The sequence below is a fragment of the Hyla sarda genome, chromosome 3 (genome assembly GCF_029499605.1).
Source record: "Hyla sarda isolate aHylSar1 chromosome 3, aHylSar1.hap1, whole genome shotgun sequence".
Taxonomy (NCBI): Eukaryota; Metazoa; Chordata; class Amphibia; order Anura; family Hylidae; genus Hyla; species Hyla sarda.
The window spans coordinates 84,108,456-84,121,116 of NC_079191.1; the positions used below are offsets into that span (position 1 = coordinate 84,108,456).

At 40.9% G+C, this 12,661-nt stretch overlaps 1 protein-coding gene across 3 annotated transcripts in view; it reads right to left on the reverse strand.

Moving 5' to 3' along the window:
• The window catches only part of RASA2 (RAS p21 protein activator 2), a 132,409-nt gene that overhangs the window by 71,439 nt on the left and 48,309 nt on the right, over positions 1-12,661 (reverse strand). For 2 of the 3 annotated variants that reach the window (XM_056564468.1, XM_056564469.1), the window contains one exon: positions 10,353-10,447. In XM_056564468.1, the coding sequence (XP_056420443.1) occupies positions 10,353-10,447 (95 nt within the window). Of the gene's footprint in view, positions 1-4,164; positions 4,380-10,352; positions 10,448-12,661 lie in introns of those variants that run through there. The other variant, XM_056564470.1, reaches the window with a different exon arrangement.

Here is a 12,661-nt window from a genome sequence, read left to right on the forward strand (position 1 = left end):
TACGACCACACAGATTTTCCACTGAGGAAACAACCTGCATGTAGACTTTTGTACACATTATGACCCCTTGCATTGCACACAGTTTCTGCAGCACATAAGATGGAGGGATAGGTATAAAACCTAGCATCAGAAACCGAAGAGAGAAAATAAATCACAAATCAAACTTCGAGAGAAAGCTATATTGACTCTTTTCTAGCTTCTATGAAGAGACTCTAAACGTCTAACATGATGATGAATAGAAACTTTTTTTTTTTTTTTTTTTTTAAACCAATTTGGAGTACTGCATTGAGCCTTTGTGTTTTTTTTGTACACTACAAATCCCTTTATTTTTTGCTGAAAACTTGCTGCTGCCTGTTTTATGTGTGTATGTGTTGCGGCTTTCTTTAAAAGGAAATCTGTCAAACACAAACATAGAATGTGTCGGCAGATAAGAACCATTTGACCCATCTAGTCTGTCCAATATCCTGAATACTATGAATAGTCCCTGGCCCTATCTTATATGAAGGATAGCCTTACGCCTATCCCATGTATGCTCAAACTCCTTCACTGTGTTTGCAGCGACCACTTCTGCAGGAAGGCTGTTCCATGCATCCACTACTCTCTCAGTAAAGTAATACTTCCTGATAATATTGCATAAGTCTTTGCCTCGCCTCGAATATAAAACTATGTCCTCTTATGGTAGTTTTTCATTTTTTAAACATTCTTTACCATGTTGATTCACTTTATTTATTGAAAAGTTTCTATCATATCAACAATACAAAATAGACAACAGTCCTCAGCCCTGTGGTTCTAAACTGTAGCGTATTGGAGTGTAACTATATAGCATATATCCTTCCGTAATCCAAAAAGTGCAGACACGTTAAAGAAATAAAAAGTCCATAAACCGCATATCAAAGAAAGGGCAATCATGCACTCACCAGGAGTTTTTGCGTATATACTTTATTGGAAATCAATCTCTACGTGCTGTACACAGAAGGATATTAGGTCGGGCGGCTAGTGTTGTCTTAGCTGCCCGGCCTATTATCCTCCCGTGTACAGCACGTATGGATTTATTTCAAATATAGAATATACGCAAGTGCACCATTTCCTATTCCTGGCGAGTGCACATTTTCCTATTCTTTGATATGCGGTTTCCGTGTGTTTCTCAATGTATCTAAATCCTTCTGAAGATATGGTCTGCACAATACTACAAGTGAGGTCTCACCAGTGTTCTGTACAGCCGCATGAGAACTTCCCTCTACTGCTAATACCTCTCTCTATACACCCAAGCATTCTGATAGCATTTCCTGCCACTCTATTATATTGTTTGCCTACCCTTAAGTTTTCTGAAATAATGACCACTAAAACCATTGCCATAGACACTGAGGTTAGGATTGTATCAAATATTATTTATTCAGCCCTTGACTTTCTTAACGCCACAGATGCATTATGTTGAACTTATCCATATTAAATTTTTGTATCCAGGGTCCTAACCATTCTTTAATTTTCCCTAAATTCTTCTCCATTTTGGCATCTCCCTCCAGGAACATCAACCCTGTTACAAATCTTTGTGTCCTCAGCAAAAAGGTCTATACCTTACCATCGGGACCGTCTGCAATATCACTGAAAGATTTTAAACAAAATGAGTCCCAGTACAGATCCCTGAGGTCCCCACTGGTAACAAGACCTCGCTCTTAATATACTCCATTGACTACAACCCTATATTGTCTCTCCTATCAGCAAACCATAAGTACCATTGTCCTCAGCAGCTACTACTGAACATTGTCTTCGGTGACGCTGATGACAGAGCTCCTTTAAAGAAGGGAATAGCCTGGCCTCATTGCTTGACCAGACTTAAGAGCAATTACAAAGAGCATCTCTCTCTCGGGCCTGTCCTTTCTTTGCATTACACATACAACAGATTGATTTTTTTTTATAGTTGCCACGTGATAAGTTTAACCTAAGCTGGTATTGCATGGAAAGTGAACACAATGCCAGGCTTTCCTTAGTTTCCTGACAACTATTGGTAATCTCAGCAGGGGGAGCACTTTTTGATAAGTTTATTGATAGTCTAAAAAAGTAGGGATTGTCTACATTGCAGAACCCATTTAATGATTATACAGTACTACAAAAGTTGAAGAAATTTCCCACTGACACCCATGAGGGTCGTATTCACAAGTGCTGTAGCTTTTGTGTGGCACAACGTAGATAAAAAACAACTGAAAAACCACATGCGGTTTTATCATAGAGGGCTTAATTTTTCATGTGGTTTATTACTGCGGTTTGTTAAAGAGGTCATGTAGCGAACCCAAGGAAAATTTGATACCTTAGGATGCCCAGATTACACACCATTTTACAGTTTCTTGATATGCCCTCTGGTTTGCGAGATATCCGAGTTTATAGTTTGGCTGACCAGTCAGGGAATGGTCAAATGGGTGTGAACTTAATACACACCACTCAATGTGAAACATTTCCATCCCCACCTTATTAAATTAAGTTCACACCCATTTGACCATTGAATTGCCAGACAAACTATAAACCCACATATCTCGGGAACAAGAGGACGTATTGAGTAAACTGTAAAATGGTGTGTGATCGGATCATAGTAGTCATGAAATGTCATCTTATTTGAGTTGGCCACACGTCTTTATTATAAATTCTGGTCATTGTAGTACAGGAAGGTTTCTCTTAAAGTAAGATTCACACAGCAAATGGAACAGATGGCTGGAGAAAATAAAAGGGAATCGGTCCTTGTGCTCATGCTTTCAGAACCACAAATCAATGGAGCAATCTCTGGCCTTGTTTGATAGATATCTCCCTATACCCACACATGGCTAGACCTAGGAATCAAGGCTGGTGGGGGTGGGGAGAAGCTGGCAGGGATGATGCCAATGGTCCAGGCAGCGTGAAGACAGGTCCCCTTTAAAAGGAAGGAGATACCATACAGTTGATTTTTTTGTGTAGTGACAAGACCTGGGGTAAAGTGGTGGAAGAAGTATACATATACTGGCAGGGGAGTGGATCAAAGCCTAAGCATTTCTTCACTCCTTCATTGGCAGGCCATGCTCCCTTTAATCAGGTTTTAAAAAATGTATACTTGTATAGAACATGTTCATTCTTCATGCGGAACGGAAAATCAGCAGCAGAATTCCACTTGCGGAAATTCCTCAGTGTGAACTGAGGAGCGGAAATACAGTTAAATTCTATTGGGTTTATCACTGCTGACTGAATTGGAGAGGAATAACCAAGCAGAATTACTTGAGTAAATTCATCTCCAATTCCTTAGTGTGAACATGCCCTAATAGGGCTGTGTAGCCCCCCTCTGACTGATTCAGTGAATTTTTCACATGGGCTGTGTTTGAGTTTTGTGCAGTAACTCTATCAGGGCATTTAAATTTAATAAGGGGGGGGGGCTTTTGGACAGGATATCCAGCTCTCTGTGATGCCACTCCATTGGACTTTATTGAATATGCATGACCCTGTACAGTCACTACCCAAAACTCAGCCCACAAAAATAAAGTCACCCCATCTGACAGATTTACTGACTCAGAGAAGACTAAAAAACCCTATAACTCAGCAACTGGGGGAAAAGGGGGGGGGGGGGGGTATCCATTAGTTACTGCAACCCATTTTTTTCTGAGTGACTACAGGTCCTCTTTAAAGATCACGAGATATAAAAGACACCTTGCTTATGTAAGGTAGAATACAAAACAGAAAAATTCAATCTTGTGGCCGTATCCCAAGCACGCATCGAAGCTCTACCAACACTTTTACATCTCTAGCACTATGCATCAACCAGCCCCTTGTTCCTGATAATTTTATTGTGGGAACATCCACAGATCATTTGCGTCAGAGTAAGCAAGCAAAAAAAATAAATAAATAAATAAAGTATTTGCAACTGTTAAAGGCTAGCCATAAAACATACAAAAGTAGAAACATAAGTACAGTGGTCCCTCAACATATGATGGTAATCCGTTCCAAATGGACCATCGTTTGTTGAAACCATCGTATGTTGAGGGATCCGTGCAATGTAAAGTATAGGACAGTGGTCTACAACCTGCGGACCTCCAGATGTTTCAAAACTACAACACCCAGCATGCCCGGACAGCCATGCTGGGTGTTGTAGTTTTGCAACTTCTGGAGGTCCGCAGGTTGTAGACCACTGTTAAAGGAAGTTGTACTCACCCGTCCCTGCCGCTCCGGACCGTCACCGCTGCCCGGGATGTCGCATCCATCGCTGTCGCCGCGTCCCTGAGGTGTCCCCAACGCTCCGGTAAGGCCTCTGCTTCCCCGGCATCCTCGCTCTCTGTCGCCGCCATCATGTCGCTACGCACGCCGCTCCTATTGGATGACGTGACGGCGTGCGCAGCGACGTGATGACGTCGATGGAGAGCGTCGACGATGCAGGGGATCCCGAAGAGGACGCGCCGCAGCCCCGAGGACAGGTAAGAGACATCACCGGAGCTCACAGGGCATCGTAAACTGCTATCCCGTGGCAGCTGAAGCAGTCAGCGCTGCCGGATAGCCGTTTATGCGATGGCCCCGACATAAAAAAAAGCATCGTATGTTGATGCTGCCTTCAACATGCGATGGCCTCTGAGTGGCCATCGCATGTTGAAATTATCGTATGTGGGGGCCATCGTAGGTCGAGGGGGTCACTGTATGTATATTAAAAAAAAAAAAAATTGGTGATGAAGAGATAATGGGGTGAACATCAGGGGTTAAATAGGTGGAGGTGTCCTATGGAGGGGTGGCAGTCCACGTGACAAAAAGTCTTCAAATAGTGCTGAATCAATGAGCAAATGGTTATTTTTTTAAATTTCTTTATTCATTTTTTTTTTTTTTTTTTTTTTTTTTTTATATAGTTCTGGCTTTGATCACTGATGGAGAGAAAGTGCAAAGGGAAGTTGGTATGGGCGTATATAGTGCTACAATGATAAGCGCCCATTTATACACAGTCACTTTTTTCACCCATGAGACCTGTTTACAGTAGATTGTGCTATAACAGCCTTGAAGCGAAACCAACCATCAACTTAAAAGTTAAACAGTTCAGATAAAGTGCTGCACATGTACATAAAGTATAACCTTACACAACGTCTCATGTCACTGTGACAAAGGTTAAAGAACTGTAGGTACCTCAGCTAGATAACCAAAAGGCAGAGCTATTTCACAAATAATGGAGGGTATATGCAAATATTCTCTCCAGAGGACTATATGCAGTACAACTAAATATGTTGCCCTGACGTGAATGCTCTTAAGTGAGGGTTCACAATATGACTGTGCCTTTCATGGCATGTATACATCGGTAACCTGATGGGATGCTGGCGTGTATGGTCATGGACAAGCATGGGCCCCATCGACTTTATTAGCCTGAAAGTATTCATGTAATGACTGCATTGAGGTCTGCAGCAATTTAGGGTCCAAGCCCAAACACATATCTTTATAAAATTAACCAAAACTGGCTAACTATGTTCTGACAATGAAAGTCAATGGGGTCCGCGCCATTCTGTGCTCAGATATAAGCATTTAAAGTTAAAAAAAAAGCTGTATATCCCATATTTTTGACCTGGTTTAGACTTAAAGGGGTACTCCGGCCCTAAGCCATCTTATCCTCTATCCAAAAGGATAGAGGATAAGATGTCTGATCGCCGGGGTGCCGCTGATGGTGCGGGGCGTCACACGGGGGCGGAGTCGTGACGTCACGATACTCCGGCCCCGTAGTCGTGACCCGGCAGACTGAGGCTGCAGTGTTGCGTGCAGCTCCCACAGGTGGGTGATGCATAAGAGATCACAGGGGGCCCCAGCGGTGGGACCCTCGCGATGAGACATCTTATCCCCTATACTTTGGATAGGGGATAAGATGTATTGAGGCTGGAGTACCCCATTAAATAGTGAGGAAAATATACATTCTCTCTGATGGTAACATCTTCTTTAACCCTGGGAGAGACCTTCTGTAACTCTGGGAGAGCCAGGCTGTATCAGCGGAGTGTCAATCTCACTGTTCAATGCTATGCAATAACAAATAAATAAATATAAATCACCCTTATTTTCCCATTTTACAAAAAAAATAAACATGTTTGGTATTCCCACATGCATAATTATATATTAAAATATAATGTTTATGATACCACACAGTGAACGGCGTAAACATACAAAAAATAAAAATACCAAATACCAAATTTTTTAGATATATTATATATATATATATATATATATATATATATATATATATATATATATATAAATGAATGAAAAAAGTGATAAAAAAAGTTGTCAAAACAAAAACTGTACCGTTTAAAACTACAGATAATACAAAAAAAATTAGCCCTCATACATCTCTATATCCTAAAAAAATAAAAAAAAATAAGGACTATTTTAAGCATATTCTTTTTCTTTAAAAAGAAAAAAAAGTTAGAATTTTTTTAAGTGGTGCAATTGTGGTAAGTGGTAAAGTGGGTATCTTATTAATCACATTCACCTACAGAATAAAGAGAACATGCAAATTTACCATAAAATGCACTGTGTAAAAACAAAATTCTGAAAAGTTGCAAAACTGTGCTTGACATTTTAATTTCCCTAATTTTTTTGGGTTGCACTGTACATTACAAAGTACAATTGGTCACGCAAAAAAAAAAAAAAAAGTTATGGCTCTGAGAACGGGAGGAGGGAAAAACACAAATTAAAAACTGTCCTAAAGGCTAAACTAGGCTGTGTCCTTAAGGGGTTAAATAGCCCCCTAAAATGATACCACTAGAGGATTATTTTAGCTCATGATGTCAGCTTTCTCTACTTAAAGCGTTACTGTCATTAGAAACAACTTTTTTCCCGTTGAATACTTTAAAAAAAACTAAGTGTTTTCCTTATATACTTCATAAAAAAATTCTATTGCTAAAGATGTGAAATAAAGGTTTAAAAACATGGCCACTAGAGGTCTCTATCTCTTTAAATTGAAATGAACCCTGGTATCTAGGGCTCTTTGGTCCTGGTTACTAAGAAAAGGACAGAAATTCTGAAGGGAGGGGGAAGTGGGGGTGTGGTTTTCTCTCCTCTGATCACTCACTACAGTATCAGGGCAGCTTTCAACTGTGTCAGGAGATATGTTTAGACAAATACATAGGTTAGTGAGAGGGAAAGGATGGGCTAGTTAGAACTAGGGTTTAGTTCCCTGGAGTACCCCTTTAATAAGCCTTGGCACACTGTGCAGCCCTAGACTTACTTAGTATGGTTTACTGAATATCAATAAGAAGCATTAGAATCTAATGTGCCCAAGTTCAGTCCGCAGGAGGTTTAGTATTGAACCAGGTCCAAGGTCAGTCATAACTACAGTAACTCACAGTAAGAAGAGTCATCACTAAAGCATCTGATATGCCATGTCACATTTATCACAGGACAGAACTAGAAACAAGCTCAGGCATGTCTAGGAGATACCAGTGAATACCATTTGAGGTTTCTGTACCTTTGGTCCTTGTACAAGCCATCTTGTGCCTGCCACACACTCCCCCCGAGCTTCAATAACCTCTGACCCTCATCCTGTTCGGCGAAATACATGCCATTGGTGCGGCCCATTCAGCTGCTGGCCAGTCTACTGTAGTAGTTCCTATGGCATGGGTATTGTGCAGTACCACTATCTTTTTTGTCTTTCGATCTCCTACCTAAACCTTTTGGTAGAGGAAAAGTAACAATGCTGCTTTCTTCCTAACATTCTGTCCCCCGCACTGAGTACAGGTCAGCAAGAGGTTTAAAAGTTCCAGGCAATCTCTGCCATTTGAGAACAACATGATAAGGAAGTCCAATAAACTTGTATGGGAATTCAGACAAAAAAATAAAATAAAAAATCCTTCTAAATTTTTAGTTGACATAAGTAACATGTATATTACATTTCATATAGATATTACTTTAATGGCCAGCTCAGCTGGTGTTATAAGACCTATAAAATGAGATCAAACATCTTAATTCAAGAGACAGCTGATATTGTTAAAGGGGTACACTAGACATCTTATCCCCTATCCAAAGGCAAGACCCCCCACGATTTTGGCTGCAGCACCCCAGACACCAGTACCAAATGACTGGCAATGCGGGGCGGAGGCTCGTGATGTTACAGCCACGTAGCGGCCGTCACCCTCCTCCCATAGACTTGCATTCAGGGGGCGTGACCATGACATCAAGAGCGGGGAGTGACTGACCTCCTAAGCCCCTGGCGCTACACCACATGCTCTAAACGAAAACCACGTGTAGCTGGGAGATCGCGGGGATAAGATGTCTAAGGGTGGAGTACCCCTTTACGACCACGGACGTAATTGTACGTCCTGGTGAGCTGGTACTTAACACACCAGGACATACATTTACGTCCTATGCATAACCGCGAGCACTGGAGCGATGCTCGGGTCATGCGCGGCAGGTCCCGCCATTAACCCCTCAGATGCCGTGATCAATACAGATCACGGCATCTGCGGCAGAGCGGTACTTTGAATGGATGATCGGATCGCCCGCAGCGCTTCTGCTCTGGTCTGCGATCGAGCAGACCAGTGCAGAAGATGACCGATAATCCTGATCAGTGCTATGTCCTATGCATAGCACTGACCAGTATTAGCAATCGAATGATTGCTATAAATAGTCCCCTATGGGGACTATTAAAGGGGTTCTCCGGTGCTTACACATCTTATCCCCTATCCAAAAAATAGGGGATAAGATGCCTGATTCAAAATAAAATAGTATTAAAAAAGTTTTATCAGCAAATATGGTATCAATAAAAAGTACAGATCACGGCGCAAAAAATGAGCCCTCATACTGAAGCTTATACGGAAAAATGAAAAAGTTATAGGTCTTCAAAATAGGGGGATTTTAAATGCACTCATTTGGTTAATACGCTTGCGATTTTTTTTAAATTTGTAAATTACTTCTATTAAAAAATCTTTACCCTTCCAGTGTCAGGAACTGTCCAGAGCAGCATAGGTTTGCAATGGGGATTTTCTCCTGCTCTGGACAGTTCCTGATACTGACATCAGGTGTCAGCAGAGAGCAGTGTGGGCAAGACAAAAAAAAAAAAAAAAATGACAGAATTTCCTCTGTAGCATACAGCTGCTAAAAAGTACAGAAAGGGTAAAGATTTTTTATTAGAAGTAATTTACAAATCTGTTTAACTTTCTGGCACCAGTTCATAAAAAAAAAAAAAAAAAAGTTTTCCACCGGAGTACCCCTTTAATTTGAATTTGGCAATAGAATACCTTCTAACCGGCTGCTTATAACTGTACATTAGGAGACCGTGCTTTTTGCACCATCTCTAAATCACCCCTCTTCAATGCAAAATCCCAGACTAATGTGATTCTGCGGCAGGCTCTATAGAAAGTGGGAAGTGCTGATTAATCTTTCTCTTAACAGCAGCGCTGAGGAAACAAATAAATGTGAATTAACCCCTTTCCAATAAAAAGTTTGAATCACCCCCCTTTTAAAAAAAAAAAAAACATTTTCCACTTAAGGGTACATTCACAAGGGTGGATCCACAGCGTATTTTATTCTGTGGATCCACCGCCAAAGGACCCCTACATGCTGCTGTTAGATGTGCCTGCTTGGAGCAGCAAGACACGTTACAAGCAGACACACTGAAGCAATGTGCGAGTCGCATGCGCGATGTACTCGCACACATCGCGGCTGCTCACCCTGCTCCATGAGCTAGGCCGAGAGCAGCCGTGATGTGCGAGTACACTGGGCATGAACACTGCGACTCGGACATCACAGTGTGCATGCTTGTAGTGGCATATAGCAGTTCTTCAGTGGCGGATCCGCAATGTAAAATACACTGTGGATCCACCTATGTGAAAGTACCCTTAAGGAAAAAAAAAAAAACCCTGTCACAGGACACTGAAAGAAGTATCGGTAATTGGTATCGGAGAGTACATAAGAAAAAGTATCGGTACTCATACTCTTAAAAAAATAATTGTATCGGGACATCCCTAATTATAGTTATAGCAGATGTGTCGAAGACAAAACATTTTCAGACGCATTCAGCAATTCTGTTGGGATCAATAAACTGGTAAAACTATTTCTTCAAGGTTGAAGTTTAGATATTGGAAAGCAGGGGGGGGGGGAATAAAGCGATGACTCTGCTTGCTGTCTTTTATGCCAGTATTAGTATTGAAAATGGAAATAAAAAACAACAATGTAAAAAAATAAAAAACGAAGAACAAAATTCTAGTGTGCGCTTTTTTTTTTTTTTTTTTTTAAGAGAATGTTATTTCTTGCTGAGCACATCCCACGTCCCTTCTGCTTCTTTCACTTGCAAACAACGGAAGCGGTATGGTAGATCTCAGCCTGAAGAACACAACATAATGATATTTCCATAAAAAGCTCTTAAATGCAATTTGAATTAACTGTACCTGTACTTCTGAATTAGAGTCTATGGGCTGAAGTGGAAACCAAGGTTCTTTCCCATAATACCTGCACAAATCCTCTTTCTTAATGGCAACTTTTCCTGTGGGTTAGGCAAATACAAAAAAAGTAAATAAAACCTTAGAGTTAAATATCCTGCCCACCCCCCCAGCACACAAAAGCACAATGCAAAAACCCATCCTATAATTACATTTGTGATTGGTCGCTTATTTTGTTTATTATGTTATTTTTTATTTTTAAGGGAAAAGGGTCATCAACCCCGCTGTGCCCCATAGCTCACTGCATAGATGATCTTATTTCATTCTTTTAAAAAGTCTTGTGGCTACTTTCTTTGGCGTCAGGGAAAGTTTACTAAAAATTCTATTATAAGACAAGAATAGTGACACTAAACGCTGTCCGTCATCCCAGGAAGATAATCATTGTATCAATGTTCACCAATCTGTGGCCCTCCAACTGATGGCAGCTGCTTATAGTGTTGTGCACAAGGTGGCACCAGGGAATTAACAACAACTTGGCACTAGGAGCAATCTCATTACAGACATTTAAAAAATAACCCGTCAGGTACTTTTATTACCCTAAACTACCACCATGTCCTACTGCATAAATTGGCAATGATTCGAAACAAGTCCCTGAAGACTAAACACATGTGGCAAAACACACCCCGAACATGCACAATGCAACAAGTTGTGCAGCGCTCAGTTTAAATAACTGTACTGCGCATGTGCCAGGACTGTCAGAGAATTTCTGCATACGCATTGCAGTGATGAAGTCGGGTACAGTACACCTCGCATGTCTGTGGAGATAAATGCATCAGTGCACACACAAGCTTTGAAGGAGGCTGGTAATGATGAATAGTGGGGGGGGGGGGGGGGGGGGGGGTAATCAATCCTTTATTCTATGTTTCCAGGATTTCTCCTTTAAAAGCGGTTTGATAGGTACTTTCATGTTTTGCTTCCAGTAATACAAATCTATACATGATCATGTGATGGACATATACATCAAATCACAGCTGACTGAGGCTGGGTTCACACTACGTTTTTCAACTACGGTTCCCGCATACGTTTTCTATCAAAAACCGTATGGGGGGAAAAACGGATGGAACAGTATGGGAAAAAGTAAACCGTATGCGTTTTTAAACAGTATTCTGTTTTTAAAAGAGCATACTGTTCAGTCCGTTTTTATAGAAAAAAACCCATACGTTTTTGAAAATTTTGTCCATTTTTAATGGAAGGGGTCTTGGGTGGGGACTTTAGGATTCAAATGCGCATGTGCAAAGTAAAAATGTATACGTTTTTCCCATATGGAACCGTATACATATGCGTTTCCCATTGACGTCCATGTAAAAAAAACGTATGAGTTTGCAGTACGGTTTTTAAACCGGAGTCAAAACCGTGGTTGACCACGATTTTGTCCCCAGTTTAAGAACTGGACTGCAACCACATACATTTTTTATTTTTTTTTTTTTAACATGGACGTCAATGGGAAACGCACATGTATACGGTTCCATACGGGAAAAACGTATACGTTTTTACTTTGCACATGCGCATTTGAATCCTAAAGTCCCCACCCAAGACCCTTCCCATTAAAAATGGACAAAATTTTCAAAAACGTATGGGTTTTTTTCTATAAAAACGGACGGAACAGTATGCACTTTTAAAAACAGTATACTGTTTAAAAACGCATACGGTTTACTTTTTCCCATACTGTTCCATCCGTTTTTTCCCCATACGGTTTTTGATAGAAAACATTTGCGGGAACCGTAGTTTAAAAAGGTAGTGTGAACCCAGTCTGAGACTGGTTGTTTGGGGCACCTAGGTCATACTATCATAATATTTTCATAAAGATACCAGTAATACATATTGGCTATAGTACAGTGATTCCTCAACTTACAATGGCCTCAACATACAATAGTTTCAACATACAATGGTCTTTTCTGGACCATTGTAACTTTAAACCAGACTCAACATACAATGTACAGACAGTCCAGATCTGTGAAACGTGTCAATGGCTGAAAGAACTGACCAATTAGAATGGGCATTTTACTGGTAAAACACCTGTATTACTGAAGCGTATGCACTTACTGATGTCTGGTAGCGCCCCCTACAGTACAGGAAGGTATTACATGTTCTGTACCTGTACCAGGGTTATCTGCTCCTCTGGACACTAGGTAAGGGCGACTCCATGTTACTTTTTTAGGACACTGCGTGTACTGTACAGGACCCCGAAGAAGCTCCTGTCCTCTACATAGACCAGTGTTTCCCAAGCAGGGTGCCCCCAGCTGTTGCAAAACTACAAC